General features: G+C 35.4%; 1 protein-coding gene across 2 annotated transcripts in view; it reads left to right on the top strand.

Annotated features, from left to right (window-relative positions):
* LOC106870618 (golgin subfamily B member 1) overlaps window positions 1-19016 on the top strand; it is a 73916-nt gene that overhangs the window by 5523 nt on the left and 49377 nt on the right. For both annotated transcript variants that reach the window (XM_014916761.2, XM_014916752.2), the window contains exons 2-11: window positions 681-766; window positions 2080-2147; window positions 3142-3209; window positions 4925-5099; window positions 6323-6394; window positions 8069-8184; window positions 11738-11861; window positions 14289-14406; window positions 17325-17430; window positions 17795-18023. In XM_014916761.2, the coding sequence (XP_014772247.1) occupies window positions 681-766; window positions 2080-2147; window positions 3142-3209; window positions 4925-5099; window positions 6323-6394; window positions 8069-8184; window positions 11738-11861; window positions 14289-14406; window positions 17325-17430; window positions 17795-18023 (1162 nt within the window). The remainder of the gene's footprint in view (window positions 1-680; window positions 767-2079; window positions 2148-3141; window positions 3210-4924; window positions 5100-6322; window positions 6395-8068; window positions 8185-11737; window positions 11862-14288; window positions 14407-17324; window positions 17431-17794; window positions 18024-19016) is intronic.

The raw sequence follows: 19016 nt of genomic DNA, 5'->3' as shown, positions 1-19016 counted from the left end.
GTTTTATCGACCCTGAAAGGATGAAAGGCAAAGTCGACCTTGGCGGCATTTTAACTCAGAACGTAAAGACGGACGAAAATAAACATTTTGGCCGGTGTGCTAACGATTCCATTTCAAATATTGTTTTCTGATAAATACATTTTTTTGCATCCTCTTTCCATACTACAGTAGGTAGAGTTGTTTCGTTGGAAAAGTTGCTATTGCAAGGAGAAACCCCTGTCTGTAGGTGTAGCAAGGGTTGTGTGCACCCTGGGATAGAGATGTTTGACACCCACTCTTTAACAAGCATGGTAGGTCAGAGGAAATATTATATTGGAGGGCTGCTGCTTTCCCTTCTTGATAAGCCTCTGAGGCGATGTTTCGTTTTATGACCCAGAAAGCGGAATTAGTGAAGCTGACAAAAAAGGTCATTCGCTGGAAACGCGAGAATCAAACGAAAGGGAGGAAAGTATCATTTTAAAAAGTGAAATATAGTAGTACAAACCTGATGTAACAAAATGGTAATTGTAAAATCTGGTTTTTTGTAAAATGTTTTTGATCAATTTAGTCTTAACCCATCTAACCCACGTAAACATAGACAAATAGATGTATAATGGTGATGGTGATAATGGTATATTAGAAAAGGAAATGAATCGTGTATGACATCAGAACGATATTTGTTTTCACTTTTTTTTTTCCAGTTGAAGGAAATAAATTCAAGCTTTCTCATAGAATCCCTACATAATATGAAAGAAGGAGAGCAGTCTACTGTTTTATTAAACAAAATGCAAGTATTGTCTCTTAAAATAGTAGTTTGTATTACTTATTCATGTAAACAGATTTATCACCTTTTCTTAATGAATTACTTTACCTCAGTTTTTCCACCATCATAGGATGAGATGGTAGTTTTAACATATTCCATATTGTAAAGTTTACTGCTTAACTATTGCCAACTACTTAGCTATGAAATAAGACTGGAACTTGTCAGTTAGATAAACTAAGGCAGAGTTATGTACCTTACACAAGAACACTTGCTTTAAATATTGTTCTTAAACAGTCTCGCCTACCTGGCTGTAATTAGATAATGTAGAGTAGGAACAACTTGATATTAAGTTGTTGCTGTATTAAAAAATTGTTATTTTGTAGTACTTAGTTCAACTCCCTGTGTAGAACAGGTGAGGGCAATAGAAAACTAGTTCTTACTACAGGTTCATGAAAGGTGATTGTGATAAATAGTAGTATATTCCAATTTACCTCATTATGCACAGATATCCACCTGTAGTTGGATGTTTTATTTCATTACGAGGGATCCTATGATGATGATAACTAACTAAAAAGAGTTAATCATCAAAAAGCATGAGAGTAGTGAGGAGTATTTGATAAAATTAGTGTTTGTAATGATATAGTGGGAGTTATTTAAACTGGCCATATCTGGCCCAAATATTCTACCAGTTTTATATTCAAACTGATTAAACTCAGCCTCTCACACCTACCCTACAATGTCATTCTAAAAATAAATAATCATTGCATCAAACTATCAAAGTTACAAGACAATGCAGGATTAATTCAAAACAGTGTGAATAAATAAGCATTACATCCATTAGTAATTTAAGTGCTAAAGGGTTATGTATAAACATTTCTTTTATGTATTATAAAGAGTTGAACACAATGCTTCAGAAACAATTAATCATTTAAGACTCTATAGTTATAAAGAATAAGTTGGTAAGAATGGTAAGTTTTACTATTGAATCCTTTTTCTAGAGTTTAGCTATTTAAATGACTTAAGGTGAATCAACTTATTTAGACCACAAGCTCACTGAGTGCTGAGTGTTTTTATGTCATGTATCATCAATACCAAATCTACATGTGATTAAGGCCCCAAATTGTAATATGAGACCTGTAGCCAACATTTTTCAAGACTTAGATATAAATTATTGTGAAATATATATTATTAAGTCATTAAACATATTTTTTCCTTTAGTCAATTATCGTCTTCCAAAAATTTCAAACTTCGTGAAAATACAGGTTAGCTATCAGTGCATTTTCTAAAATAACACTTGTTCTTTTTTATTTTATATATATATATATATATGTTTATAGGAAAGCTACTCCATATGATCTAAATACTAAGAAAGAATGCTTTGAAATTATAAAGAAGTTTATTGAGGGTATGCTGCCTTACTTTGTTGTTGCTCTATTTGTTTTGTTTTTTTCTTTTGTCTCATTCATTTTGTCATTGTTTCAGTTAGCTCTAGTTTAACAAGTACAATTAGAAGTGTGTGTGTGTACGCACATGCAAATGTGAAAATAGACCACCAAAGAATCCCATTTTCTGGTGATAAATATTAAACTATATCCATAGATATAGATATAAGACTGTGACTGATGTCAGGCAGATTTAGAACGTCTATATTTAACTGGAAGTTAGATATATGATCTGATTATATAGTTTAACAAATTTCTCTTTTGGTTAGAGATTTGCAGAGAGCAAAATTGTTAGAACATCAACCTGTTTGTGAAAGGGTCAACAGTTGGTAGACTATCTCCAGTACTTTGCTGCTTCCTTACAAAGACACTTAACACTCAGAGTGTCAAGCACTCTTTGATACAATCAGGGAAGTTGGGGCACCATGTACTTAACCAATACTTTCATTGGACCTCCATAGGGAGAAATGTTTCTCACTAATTAATGCCATGATAGCAGAGATAAGCAACAGTATTCCATGACACTTCCCAATGAAGGAAACTGAAAGAAAAAGTTGCAGTGAGAAATTACATTTTCTGACAATAAATGATCATTGAAAAGTAGAACAAGTCACTTACATAGCTCAAGTTCACAATAAAGCATTGAAGTATATCCTTTAACAAGTGCATTATTTTATTTACTTCACCCTTTCCAGTTGATAAATTGATAATGACTGTTATTTGATTGGTGATCAGTTAGGAAAATAAGCATATTATTAAATAGGGGCATGTAAAAACATTCATACAAAATGTCTTAATTTGTAGAAGTGTGTAATATTTATTACCATAGATCAGAATGAATGTAATAAGATTAAAACAACTCTTTAGTTAATGTTAAATAACAATCTTCCTCTTTTTCCACTTGATCTTTAACTCTTGCTATTATGACTCACAGACAAACCATAAATTATTTTCTAGATAAATATGATCAAAGTCATGTTGAACAAGTAAATTTTGATAAAGATGATGAAGTAGACCTTGCTAAGGTAAGCTATTTAGGGATGTCATAGGTATTTATACTGTGTGTCTGCACATGTTTTTCTACAAGTCTCTAATTTAAGATGACAATCTTAAAATATTATTTTTATTGCTTAACAAGTATAGTTTCACTGATGATTTTTCTCTATAAATATTTATTTTATGAAAAATTACTTTTGTTGTCTAGGAAAGAGCAAAATGCCTAAAATGTATGAAAACTTCCTTGGAAAAGTAAGGCATTTTTCACAATACCCCCTTTAGTATGATGATACTAGATGGTTAGATTTAAACTGATATTCACTTCTGGCACCATTAATATTCTGTGATAGACCACTTAATTTTTCAATTGTTATTGTTAACATTCTCTCATCATCCAACAATTTATAAAATTATTTGGTCCTTTGTAGAACATGCCCAGACCTAACTACATTAATGTTTCAGAAGTTGTGATCTTTGTCTCTTGGAAAAGTATAAAATAATATTACAACCTTTTGATTGGAAAAATTGGGGAATTTCTGCAGACATTTCTTTTGATATTTATTGAGGAATTTTCCACTTCAAACAAACTAAAATAGTTTTATTTCCCACCTTATGGATTTTCCAAACCTTGAAAAATAGTCACATATTAAAAAAACAAAACAAAAAACTATCAGTTATTCATCAATATTAAAACTACATTAACAATAGTTATTTCCTTGTTTTGGTTATCATTATCATCATCATCATCAATGTATATCTGCTGTCCATGCTGGTGTTGGTTGCACAGGTTTACTCACTTAGATGGGTTGGAAGACTTTATTATAGCTTGTGTTTCATTTTGGTTTGGTTTCTACTGCTGGTTGCCCTTCCTAACACCAACTGCTTTACAGAGGGTACAAGGCAGTGGCGGCTTGTATATAGGCACTGCAGAACTACAGCATCCCCTATTTCCACTTGATATTATTGATAACATTCAATATAATGAGTCCTTTTTTCTTTAATTCTTTCTTTATACTTGTACATTATATAATCCTCAAGCTTTATGTCAGTAGCCATCCCATAGTTTATGAAAAAAACAAACAAATCCTTGTATAGAACTCTGCACTTCACAGTCAAGTGATGCAGTGTTTGGCTGTTGTGCGCATGCTCACATGTCTGAGATAGGAAGCTTCATGCTAAGGAGAGACAGCACTGTCATTCATGCAGTGCTGGTGAAAGGTAGTGTTTCTTTGTAACTCCATGTGTGTTGTGCTTAAAAACATGTTTATATTCTTGAATGTGATGAAGTGTAGAATTAGATTATTATCCTGCTTCCAGCTTAAGGATTTGAAAAATAGGGCAGATTTTACCCCTTATTTTGTGATTTAGCAGTGATTTTTGAAAAACAAGGGGGAATTCGTGGCGGTGTTCAGTGAACAAATTAAGCACACTACCCAGCAGTGGCTAAAACATAAACCAATCAAGTTTATGTATAAATATTCTTTTTATATGTTTGTTTCCTTTTACACAATATTAAAACAACAGCTAAAATTTTCTGAAGCAGCACCCCAACTAATTTTATCTCCAATCCGCCACTGGTAGTAGGTCCTTTTTATGTGACAGTAAAAGTGCTGGTGTTGTAAAAGAGAAATGGTGGCCCCAGTACATTTGGGTGTGTATTAGTTATAATAGATAATAATATATTTCAAGTGTATGTTGTTGTTACTTCTGAAGTTCATTATGTTCCCTATTTGATTTATTTCAGATTGCTATCCTTATGTTGAGAGTTGGGCTTGAAGGGGAACATCAAGAAGACTTCATAAAGGCAGCACTCTCATTGAATGAGCAGTCACAGCTAGAAGTAATGAGCATCCTGAAAGGAATTTTAAATGGTGCCTCAGCTGATCTTCAGTTAGATAAGCTCCTTATCAATAAATCTTGTGAGTAATTTGTATTCGCTTTTCATTTTTGGATCAATTTCATCCATAAATGTATTTTCCCTCATATCACTTTTTAACCTAGATTTAGTCCTCTTTTCTACTATGATTGAATGGATATAAACCCAGAAAGGATTTCTATGATTCTATGATAAGAATAATGAAAATTTGTTGATTAGGGAAGTTAATAGGCAGGTTTATTAGCTTCCCTAAACTTCTGTTGTAAACTTCCATTATTTTTAGATATATAATCTGGTTGTGTATGAAGGTGCATGACTCAGTGGTTAGAGCATCGGGCTCACACTCATGAGGTAGTGAATTTGATTCCCAGACTGGGCTGTGTGTTATGTTCTTGAGCAAGACACTGTATTTCACATTGCTCCAGTTCACTCAACTGTAGAAATGAGTTGCAACATGGCTGGTGCCAAGCTGTATTGGCCTTTGACTCTCCCTTGGATAACATTGGTGGCATAGAGAGGGGAGGCTGGTATGCATGGGCAATTGTTGGTCTTCCATAAAAACAACCTTGCCTGGACTTGTGCCTTGGAAGGGAACTTTCTAGGTGCATCCCATGGTCATTCGTGACCAAAGAGGGTCTTTACCCTTTACTCTTTATAATCTCGTTGGAAAATTGATAAATATCTATAACTTCAAAATAAGATGATAATTACATGCAGCAGAAAAAGTTTATAGCCCCTATAACTATCCTATAATTTTGTTCTTCATGTGCTAGAAATTAATTGAAGAGCAGTTATACTTTTATTCTCTGTCAAAATATTAGGGAGAAAAGGGCTATGAATGGTGAGGGTATAACTACTAACAACATACAAGAACATCTTGTTCTTATTACAGGTAGTAAAGATTGAAAAGCTTCATGTATTCATGGGAGCAACACAGTTGATCAGCTTAGTAGAAACAGTAACCATATCTCCCTCAAATCATAACCTACTGTTTTGAAAAACAACATATTGAATAATGTGGGAAAAGACACACTATATTTAACAAAACTGATGAATTGATTATGGCTGGAATGTCTTTGATCATAAATCTATGAGACCAGTGCTGACCTACAACTCCTATCAAGTGTAATTTTATGTCTAGAAGGAATTTATATGGATAAAAGCATTTCTTGTGTTCTTGACCAACATTGTACAAGACGAAAACTATTTATTGATGGTATCGAATTCATCATTTCTATCTTAATCTGTCAATTTACACTTTTCCAGTGGAAACATTTGATTCTGAGAATTCTTCTGAAAATAGTTCTCAAGAGAATGCTACTGAACAATCTCCATCAGGTTGGTTTACAGTTTATTCTATAAGTTGATTATGTATCATTGATGTTTAATGCTGTGAAATATTAGCAGACTTTAAAAAAAAATTTTTTATCAACACTTAACAAATCAAAATACAGTTTGCAGAATTCTTGAAACATATATATGACTATTTGGTAAGTGTCTTCTACAATAACCACAAGCACCAAAGCCTTGTGAGTGGATTTGGTAGATGGGAACTGAAAGAAGCATGTTGTGTATATATCCATATATGTGCACGTGTTTATATTTATGTGTGTGTGTGTATGTATATATATATATATATATATATATGATGCCAAAGCAAGAGTATACACAATGGTCGTAAATGAGTACCGCTGTCAGACAAGTGATGTTTTGTTTCTAGTCATCTGTGAAAAACATGTCTGACCAAAGGGAAATTTACTTGGCTTGGAAACAGGTGAGTGTTGGCAACAGGAAGGGATCCAGCTGTAGAAAATCTGCCTCAACAGATTCCATCTGACCTATGCAAGCATGGAAAAGGGGATGCTGAAATGAAGATGAAGTGAAATAGAGGAGTGCTCCATCCCTTTCTGTACTATCATTTCTCACTTCTTTCCTGACCCACTCCTACTTTCTTTCACCTTCCCTCTGCAAACTGAGATACACCATTGACCATGCCTCCACCATCCACTGCATTCACATCTATCCCCATCTGTAACCATCTCTTACTCTCCTTTTACACTCTCTTGAACTTATCTGTTCATCCAGTCCTGATCCTCTGTCCCTATTCTCTTATAATTACCTTCTTGTACCTTGAAGGTATGCCCTGACACCTCATCACTCTCATCTTTTCTCTCTTTCCAGCTGGGCTAACTGTATATCTCTTGTACAGCAAGACACCTATTCCTCTCCCTCTATCATACTTTAGTCTCTCAAAATTTGACATAAAGCTACCTCTCTTAATACAACAGCTCTACTCAGTTAATGGGGTCTCATTTAGTGAGTTACTTGGTGATTTCACAAGTGCTGGTACCATGTCAAAATCACCCAGTGTACTCTCTAAAGCAGTTGGCATTACGAAGAGCATCAAATCATAGGAACCATGCCAAAGCAAGCATTGGAGCTGAATGCAGTTCTTTGGCTTGTCAAATCCTGTCAAAATGTTCAACCTATGCCAGCATGGAAGACAGACATTAAATCATGATGATAATGATGAAATATGTATCTATATATATATCTGTCTGTCTATCTGTTTATCTCTCTCTCTCTCTCTTTATATATATATATATATATATTGTCCATCTTTCCAAGCTTGCATGGGTCAAACAGAATTTGTTGAGGTAGATTTTCTATAGGAATAGTTTCTCATAGCCACACACACACATGCATGCACACACAAACACACACACATCTATCCATCCATATATATGCATGTATGCATATTTGTTTTACTCTGACATTTCACTCCATCAGAACTACAAGTTCTGTTCATTCAGATATTAAAGAGAAACTCAAGAGTAGTGGTGGAAAGCATCATCTTTAGAGAAATATATAATATCTACTATATGTACTGCATATTCTACCTCACATTTGTGCTCTAAAGTGCACACACACATATGCATTTATATATATGTATGTGTGCGCGCGTGTGTGTGTGTGTGTGTATGTATATATATATTGTTTTTACTTTTTTAGCTTCTGGTTCGGAAGAGTTACTACATGATGCTTCATCAAACTCAAATTCTGGGAGTGGTAACATCTCACGATCACAAGAGAAAATTTCTTTGTTAACATCTATTAATATGGAAAACGTAAGTCTTTCAGTAAATCTGATTATTTCCATTCAATTATTCAGTATCTTCTTTTGTGGTTATTCTTTTAAAACGTTTTTATCAGAAGGACTATTTTAAAATATTGTTTCTCTTATTTCATTATTAGTTGTTACACCAGAGCCCAGATATTGTGTGTGTGTGATTAAGGTGGTGAGCTGGCAAAATAGTTAGTATGCCAGGCAAAATACTTTGCAATATTGCATGCCATTATGTTCTGAGTTCAAATTCTTCCAAGGTTGACTTTGCCTTTCATCCTTTTGAAGTTGATAAAATAAGTACTAGTTGAGCAGTGAGGTTGATGTAATTGACTTACCCCCTCCTCTGAAATTGCTGGCCTTGTGCCAAAATTTGAAGCCAATATATCTATGTTGGTTGATGTTTTATAAATCTTTGGCTACTAGGGACACCACAGAAAACGTACATTTTTGTATAAGGTCATCTTCTAGTTTATACTTGGAAAGATATGACTTAAGTAATTATTGCTTGCTAAATACTCAGCAATTATTATATCTTCCCAACTCTCTGCTTTGCAACTGGGAATTTTAAAATCTGGTATATGCAATGGAGGCAGTATTTAATTAAAATAGCCAACAATGTATCATACTTAATGTATACACAGTCAATAGGCTACATGGCACCTACTTCAAGCTTGGTGTACAAGGGAGTTAAATATTTGGGCCATGGTCACAGCATAACACCATTAATGAATTATGAATTGTCAGCTGATTGGCTGATTAATAAGATGACTGATTCTCACTTTCTATGTCATATATGTACGTATATGTGTGTATGTATAAATAACTTTAGCTAATTGTAAAAACAAAGGTAGTCTCTACATGCATGCACACTAGGGATACAACTTTTTTATTTTTTCTTCAAAAAAACTTTCCTATACCATATTTAGATGAGCTTTTATGCATAAGTAACTAAAGTGAACTCACTTTTGAGCTATTTTTAAAAAAAGTTCACCCATGAATCCATGTTTGTATTCTTATGCAAAACTTGTTTGAATATGGGCAAGGTTGCACTCTTGGCCTTCAACAAATTTTTAGCATTTATAGGACTTCAGTGGTGATTAAATTGTATTACTGAGTCATCATGCTTAGTCATGAAGCAAATAATTAAGTTCTTCTTTCACTTTCACCCATGTTGTTTCGGTTTCAGTGCAAGTTCTGCATTCAAGAAAAGCTTTGAAGTTATTCAGAAGAACAAGGAGAAATGGAAGAGAAATCTGGCGCAGTTTCAGTTCCATTCATCTAGAGGTCATGTGCTTGTAGAAGCCGCCTCACTAGCCAGCAGAAGCTGAATGCCACTCAAGGAGCAGATTGTTGGTTTGGTACCAGTTTCTTGGGAAATCAATTAAAAGCAGAAAGGAGAGAGTGGCAGAGTTATCAAGAGAGCTGACACTACTGTGGCGAGATAAACTGAATTTTCCAATCATTTCTGAGCAAGCAATACAGTCCAAGCTAGAAAACGTGTTTTATTTGTATGAGAAATGTGCCAAGAAAGGAAAATTTGAACCATTAGAAGAACTGTTCAATATCACCAAGGTCCACGATGAATGGCTCAATGCTGATGACAAAATGCTGTACTCCATCCAACTCCAAAGCTGGCTGTTTGACAGGCAAAGCTGTAAGCAAGCACACTATCCATCCTTCCAAGATTCTGAAGCAAGCACACTATCCATCCTTCTGATTCTTTATTAAACCCAACAGCCTTGGCTACTGACAGTGACTCTGAAGAAGAAGAGATTGAAGAGTACAGTTATGGTGAAAATGATAGAGTTGATCAAAATGATAGTGATAGTGATGACACTTATTCCTCCACAAGAAGGCACAACAAATCTGCAATTGGTACGAGACTTGTAACTGGAATAAACGTCTCCACCAACAAAGTTGCAAAAATCTGCAAACAGTTGTCAGAGGAGAGCATTGATATCCCAGCTCCTAGTCAGCGAGGCATTTACAAGACACTCTTCAAGAAAGCTAGTGAAATGAAGAAACACTTGATTGATACACTATGCAATCAGAAATGGAGCCTGCATATCGATGGTGAACATATTGACGGAAATGAATATCAAACAGTTGTCATCAAGAATGAAACAAGTGAAATCAAGCTGGCTGCTCTGAAGCTGTGATGGCAAGGCTGAAACTATTGCAGAAGGATTGAAAAGCATCTTGGATAAATTTCACTTGTGGGCCACAGTCTCAATGATTATTGCTGATACGACAAGTGTGAATACAGGACAAAAGAGTAGGGTAGTGGTTAAACTGCAGAAAATGTTCTTGAGCAAAGGCTATGAGAAACCACAATTCGTGAGTTGCTAACAGTATGTCTTGTACAAAATCCTGCACATTGTTATGAATGAAGAGCTGGCAGGAGCAAGCAACTAACCCAACATATAATATTTTTTTGTCAAAGAACTCATGACAAGTTATGAAGAACTCCAAGGCTCTTTCCAGAACGGAACTCATGTCTGGCTAGAGAGATGATATGAAGTTTCTGTTCCACTTAACCTGTGCTTTCAGGTCCTGCCATGAAAATGGAGACCTACCTTTCATCAAATTTTAGAAAATTACAAACATCAGTAATGCCAGATGGAATTTGCAAGCAATCTTAACCCTTCTTGCATTTTCCCTTATGCCACATGTGAGAGAAAGATTGCAGATGGTCTGTCAGTTCATCTCATATGACTGGGCAGAAAACTGGTTCAGTCCAAATGTATAGAGCTGAAGATTATGCAGAGCTATCTCAAGCCTTACTACCCTACAAGACTGCTTTGAAATGCTTGACAAATTATTGGAAACAAGAGTCATCAAAACTAAACATCAGCAGAAGCAATCAATGATGTGAACGAGCAATTAAGGTGATGCAAGAACTACACACCACATGCAAGAACAAAGCCAACCTGCCATTGCATTTCATTTTCTCTAATGACTTGCTGCATCTTGACTATTGACTAATTTGACTTTATATGACTTGCTTTCTTTTTATTGTTCTGGAATGCAGAATACATTTCTTTTAACAGTTATGGATTAAACATTTTGGATCTTTTTCCCTTTTATTCATATTATTCAACCAGGGTTCTAGTTTTTGGAAATCCACTCAAATGCAACCAAGTATAAAAATTTCGAAGTTAGTCATGGGTGAACGTTTTTGATCAAATACAAAGAAAACATTGATTTTTCATTGTTTTGTAGCAAAAGCTCATTAGAATATGACACAGGACTATGGAGTTGCAAAAAAGTTGTATCCCTAATGCACAGACACAAAACACACACTCTCTCTCTCTCTCTTTCTCTCTCTCTCTCAACATTGTTTGTGAACACTAACAGTCAGTCAAATGACATCAAAGCACATTGGTTTATGGAAAGTTAAAATATTCGTGTTAGCTACAACTAAGTAAAGTTGACAAAATACAAACCATTGACTTAGTGATCAGTATGCCAACACATTTGACTCCATTGATATTTGTGAACACACTAGAAAAACTTGTAAAATTATTTATTGTACAACTTTTTGCAAATTTTAGGAAGAAATTGAACAGAAAAATATGCTTCTCAGGAAACTGAATGGTAATTTGAAGCTTGAACGGCATCTTCGCTCTGAAATGGAATATGATCTTGAAGAGAAGAACAAAACTATTCTTTTGAAAGGTAATATGCCCTATGTTTCCAAATATATAATGTTGTTTATCTCCTGGTTACTCCTGATGAACAGACTCATGATTTAAAGGTATTATAGACTTTATCTTCCAGTATTTTTGTATATCCATGACTAAATTGTCTAATATGTTCTTCCATTTTTCTGGTGATTTTGATGGAGAACTGGTTGCTATTTCTAGCAGGTTGAGCAACCACATAGCAGCTTCCATGTTGACTTATGGATGTTTTAATATATAAAGGTGTATTGTGAGAAATATGAAATTTCATTAAGCTTTCCATCTGAAACTCTTGATTGTCAAACATAAACACTTGTAGATATTTTTGATATAGTAGAAATCCAGGGAGATTTCATCAATTCACCTGTTTTCCTTGGTTTTCCTTTACTACAGGTTCCTTCCACTTGGATCACTTGACTCTTTTTCACACAACTTTTGTCCTTCAAACACATATTTATATTGATTCCATATTCTCTCTTGCTTGATTCCTCTTATGCTAAGTTTTTTTTTCCTTCAGCTTACTTATGCTCTATCATTCATACACACTAGCATTATACATCCATGCTCACTTCATCACTTTCTAGCCTTCATGCATTCAAGTCCTATGTTTGCTGTTGTTTAACACCTCACTTCATATTCAGTCATCATACCATTTGCCCTTCCCTCAGAGAGAGAATTCCTTTGTTGCCAGCAGAGATGCATTTTCTACCTCATTGTTTCTCTGGTTATTACACTTTTGGGAACTCTCTCTCATCCACATCTAATTTGGTCACCCAGATAACAGAATCTATCCACTACTTTTAGGGGGCCCTCCAAACATTTCCAAGAATTTTATTTCATTAATGTTCTTACTATTTGCTACTGAACAACTACTACATGTAAAGTGTTTTATTTTTTGACAGCCTGCCTGTGATCTCATTACATTTCTTATGCACCCATAGTTTACATTGTGTAGGTACTCTATATGAACTTCCTACTCACTCCCTTCCTTTTGAGCATGGCCACTTTCTAAAGCTACATCCTGTTTTCTTTCTTGTCAAATGAAATTTTTGTCTTCACTAGGTTTACTTCAAAACATCTTGATTCTAGTCTCTGCTTCCATGTTTGGAATTTTTTGTCTAATTCTTCAACAGACCTTTAGCTTCATCTATGAACTTGGTTACTTATATGGCATGGAAATTGGGAAACTGCCCTTATGAGTGCACATTTACACTCTCTTACATTAAGTGTATCTTGTGAATCATTTGTTGAATCAGTGTATCTTGTGAATCAGTTGTTGTGCCTCAGTTTAGCATGTTCTGATAGAACTCTCTCTGATCCACACTCTATCCACTCTGGTGTGCTACACGCTTCCTCCTCTACATCAACAGCCTATTTGCTCTCACCTACAACAATAGCCATTCCTATGCAGGTGACACCATCCTACATTCTTCCCTAAACTTCCACATCCAAAGATTATTGACATGCAACTTAGAACCTAGGCCTGGCAATCATTAATGATCTCGCTTGGTGAATGAATATCCTCAACATAGCAAAGACTGCATCACAAAGCTGGCCTCCCTCTTCTGTGCAAGAAAATACTTCAGGCCCTAACAACTACTAACCCTCTTCAAAGCTCAAATGAAACCCACAATGGAGTACTGCTTCCATATTTGGAATGGTACTAGTGTTACACATACAGACATTCTTGACTGTATCATAAAAAAATAGCCATCCAACTGATTGGCATAGAGTTGACTCAACAACACACTCCGACCTCTGGCTCACAGTTGTGTTGTTCCTTTCTCTGGCTTTTCAGTTACCATTATGGTGACATCTGCACCCTGGTACTAACTGATCTCATACTACTTCTATTCAGGCACTCTCAACTTATTCTTCTCACTTGTTCATAACTTATATCATAACCTATATTTTGTCTATTATCCTGGGCATTGCACTAACTACTATGGCTAGTTTTTATATTTCCCTTGAGAATTTCACCCATCTGGAAATGCCATGCCCCTGACAATAATTATCCTTTTGCCATCAACTTGTAACTCTGTTTATCTCACTTTTAGAGTCTGAGAATACCATGGATGCAATCCTTTCCTCCTGATCAAACTAATAAAAAATAAAGTAAAAATAAACTACTTGAGTTATAATGTTAGTGACTGAGTATTCCACAGACACTTGTACCTTTAACCTAATCCTCAAATAGAATCATTTGTAACAAGACTTGATCTTTGAATGCTAGGCAGTCAATCTAATGGCTTTCCACACATTTTGTCTCTAATCAATTACACTCATATCACTTTGGTTAGTTCTAGGCTATGGTAGATGCTCCCTCTTGAACATGTACTTATTCTCTTCTTATTTGTATACAGACTTTTTTACTTTACCTATTTCTATTTCTTTGTTTTATTCTACTTTCTGGATTCTTTAGATGACAAGATCCAAGAACTGAATAACCAAATTAAAGAATTGAAGAAGTTGCAAAACAAATTAGATGACTACAACAACCTTATGGATCAATATGACAAATTAACTGCTGTTGCTGATAAGTATGTGAAGTCAACTCATTTCATAAACTGTTGTTGTTATTCATCATCATCATCATCATTATCATCATTTAACATCCATTTTCCATGCTGGCATGGGTTGGATGGTTTAACTGAAAACTGGTAAGCTGGGGAGCTGCCAATCTGATTTGGCATGATTTCTAAAGCTGGATGCCCTTCCTAATGCCAACCATTCCAAGAGTGTAGTGGGTGCTTTTTATGTGCCAGTTATGAAACACTGGCATCAGCCACAACTATGATCTCACTTGGCTTGACATGTCTTCTTCAGCATGGTATATTGTCACAGGTCTCGGTCACTTGTCACTGCCTCCATGTGACCCAAAGTTTGAAGGGTGTTTTTATGTGTGAGGTATGCAACACTAGCATCAGCCATGACTATGATTTCACTTGGCTTGAAAAGTCTTCTCAAGCACAGCATATCACCTAATGTTCGAAGGGTGTTTTTAAGTGCCAGTTAAGTGACACTAGCATTGGCCATGACTGCAATTTCACTTGGGTTGATGGGTCGTCTAAAGCACAGCATATCACCAAAGCTCTCAGTCACTTGTCATTGCCTCTATGAGACCCAACATTTGAAGATCATGTTTCATCACCTTATCCCATGTCTTCCTGGGTCATTTCCACAGGTTCCCTCCACATTTTAGAGATTGGTACTTCTTCACATAGCTGTCCTCATCCATATGCATTACATGACCATACCAGCACAGTCGTCACTCTTGTGCACCACATTTGATGCCTCTTATGCCCAACTTCTCTCTCAAGACACTAATAACATGCATACTGACATCGCTGGATGTTCAATGTCAGTGTGCTTATTATTATTATTATTATTATTATTATTATTATTATTATTATTGAGTGAGATAGCAGCACATGCCATCAAAGTGACACTGGGGTACAAATATACAAAGCCCAATATACCCTTGATGACTATCCGTCTGATACACAGGCATAGGCATCACAGCCATATGTACATGACATGATGACCTCATGTCAAGATAAACAGTGCATGACCTTGCAGGTGGGGCCCAGCCAGAATTTTTTTCAAGTTGAGTAGGCCATCCTGCTCAAAAGGTCCTTGAATAAGGGTTATTTAAAGATGATGAACAAAATGCAACACCCATGTTTCCAGGAGTGAATTATTTAAGCCCCAAAGAATTCCTCTCAACACATGGCTATGGTGCTCCTCCACTACTCCTGCTCATGATTAGAGATGCACATATTGTCAGCTACCAAGGGACATACTTAACTGGCTGAGGTGAAGTGAAGCAACTGAAAAGCAAATCTATGGTATTGAGCAGAATATTTGCTGTGGCCCATCTTTTACACCAAGACAAAACAAGTACATGATAACACTTCCAATCAATTACGATCAGAAGTCATGAGAACTATTGTTGTTGTTGTTGTTGTTGTTGATGCTGTTGCTGTTGCTGCTGCTGCTGCTGCTGTTGTTGTTGTTGTTAAGGTAGCACGCTGACAGTATTGTTAGCACACTGGATGAAATGCTTAGTGGTGTTTCACCTGTTGCTACATTCTGAGTTCAAATTCTGTCAAAGTCAACTTTGTCTTTCTTTCTTTTGGAGTTGATAAATTAAGTGCCATTGGTATACTGGGGTCGATTTAATCAACTAGTCCTCTCCTCCCAAATTTCAGGCCTTGTGCATTTAGTAGAAGAGATTATTATTATTATTATTATTATTATTATTATTATTATTATTATTATTATTATTATTATTTTCATTTTATCACAAGTTTTGTTGGAGCTCTTGGAGTCTTGCATGTGTAGCAGGCTTACTACCTGCAGCCTACGGTGCCATGCTATTCATTCTTTTCAGTTGACTAATACTTCCCTGATTATTCTGACCATGCCAAGGAGGCAAACCTTTTGTAACAGTTCTACTGGGCATTTTATTCCAATTTCCTTTATATTCCTCTTGATGCCTTCTGATACTATTCTCAAGGACCTATCAATAATTGGCACTATCTTCACCTTCTTCATTTCCCATAGCTGGGCTTTTTCGTACTTAATAGGGTTGTATCTATCTATCTTTTCATCTTCCTTCTTGACTATTTGGAGTCAAAGGGGCATGCAATGTCAACTATATAGCATATGTGGTGCACCTTGTCCACACCACTAGGTCTGGTCTGTTATGCTCTAGCACCTTATCTGTTTGGTTTGGGAAATCTCAGAGGATTTTTCTAGTCTTAATAGTATGTCTATCTTTATAGGGAAATCGCACAAACTCCTGTAATTCTCATTTTCTATCACAAACTCTGGTTCATGTTCATACCACTTTTCTGTTTTGAAGCCACACACTTAGCTAACAACCCAATTCACTCTTTTGCTTACACAGTCATGTCTCCTTTTGTATTACTTCACTACACTCACTCAAAAGGTGATTGATACTTCCATCTCCTTTCCTGCATATTCTACATTTATTGTCTAACTGGTTTTGTCAGTCTTTGCCTTTATCTGGTTTGTTCTAAGAGCTTGTCCCTAAGCAGCTATAGTTAGCATTTCTGTCTCTCATTTTAAGTTTCTGTCCATCAACCAGAGCCAGAAATCTTTACTCATGACATTCTCAGTTAGTTGTATGAATTAACCATGTAGTTCCATTTTTTCCCATCTGTTGTACCTCCTTTTCTCTTTGAATTTTCCTACTGTTTCAGTCAATATTTTGGTTATCTTTGGTTGCCGGTTGTATTCTTTTTTAACTCCGCACAACGTAATTTTTTCGGATCCATTATCACAATATCAACAGTGTCTTCTGTGTTTAGTAATACTGGTTGGAATAGACTTGTAAACACAGGGTTTAACAAATGAAAAGATACAAACATAAAACATCACGCAAGATGTTATGTTGTAATCTTCTCTATATTTACTCTGTTTTTATCTCCAGAATGAAAAGTCAAAGTGATGAACTAAGATCATTGAAGCTGCAAAATTCTTCATTAATAAATGAGAATGCTAAAGTGTATGAAGAACTGGATGAAATGAAGAAAATGGTATGTAAAAATATCTAATAGTTAAGTTAATGTTTTGATTATCAACTATGTTCCATAATGGCTTCTTTTTACTCAGTACATGATACTATATTTATAAAATGAGATTTATTAATTAGAAGATAATTGGCAACTAATCTTGCTAATTCTTATCTAAGTGATGTGAAACAAGTAGGGTTAAGTTGAATGTCTAAGGATGTTGTATCAATTAAAGCTGCACCATTGATCCAAGTGATCAAGGCATTAAACATTGTGATACTTGTTTTGTTAGTCAACATATCTACATGAATATTTATAATTATTTATATAAATGACCCAGAGTTTAGGAAAGGGTTGTGCTGTTACTGTGTTACCTCACATCTTTCAGAAAATGCAATTGGAGGTAGCTCAGTTAAATCGAGATAAGTATCTAGAGGAGCTACAATCAGAAGAAAGGAAATGTTTCAGCCTCCAACTAAATTTGGATTACAAACAGAAAGTCTTGGATGAAACAACTCACAACAAAAAAATTTTAGAAGAAAATTTAGTGAAAATGACAGAAAAGTATGAAACACTAAAAATCAGTTATGAAGAAGAGACATTTGCATTCTGGTCAGGTGATTATCGATTATATTTCTCAATGTTTAAGATCTTTTGTGAGCGAGAAGGAAGTGGGATGAAAGACTGCAACAATTAAGCTTATATCACCCTCATATACAAATGAAAGAATATTTCTTACAAAATACACTCAATATTGAGTCCTCGAAAGTAGTTTACATTCTGGTGGTTAAAAATGTAATTTTATTGTAAAGATTGTTTATTTATAAAAATACCTGTATGTAATTTTGAGCTGTGAGTGTGTGCATGCCTTTGTGTCTGTGTTTGTTCCCCAGCACCACTTGACAACCATTGTTGGTTTGTTTATGTCCCTCACCCCACCGCACCCTTATTTCAATGTATTTACAGACATAGACATGGCTTTGTGGTTAAGAAATTTGCTTCCCAACCACATGGTTTCAGATTCAGTCCCACCATGTGGAACCTAGGCAAGTCTCTCCTACTATGGCCCCTGGGCCAACCAGTACTATATGCACGTACTATATGAATGTAATATATGCACGTCCACAAATTAGCACGCATGTCGCTCCAATTTTAGGACATTGGTAACGATCATAGCTGTGTTTTTGTCAACTTATTTTTCCCAAGGCACCCGTGGATAATGGTAAAAATCGATTTTCAACGATAACTTTTAACAATTTCCATGTCGGTGAAATCCGTAAGTTTGCTAATATGAGTTAAGTCACCTGTCTAGCAATGGCGAGAAAGAAAAACAAAGGGTAAATTTTTAGATTAACACCTGCAGGATTTTCACTAAGAAAAAAGAAAAAAACTCGGATTTTTTGTGTGGAATCAAGTACCCTGACCTCCTAATATGCTGCAAATCCCTTATTTTGGTTCAGAAAAGTGGAGTTGGGTGAGGGGGGACCCCCATCCCGAAACCATTGCAATTTTTTTTTTTCGTTGAATGAATTCCTGTAACCTCCTAATATGCTACAAAACTCTTTTTGGGGCCAAAAAACGTGGTGGGGTGAGATTGAAGCCTCGGAAAT

This window comes from Octopus bimaculoides, chromosome 11, assembly GCF_001194135.2.
Source record: "Octopus bimaculoides isolate UCB-OBI-ISO-001 chromosome 11, ASM119413v2, whole genome shotgun sequence".
Taxonomy (NCBI): Eukaryota; Metazoa; Mollusca; class Cephalopoda; order Octopoda; family Octopodidae; genus Octopus; species Octopus bimaculoides.
Note: the sequence above shows the minus strand (reverse complement) of the source record. Positions and strands in the feature narration are given on the sequence as shown.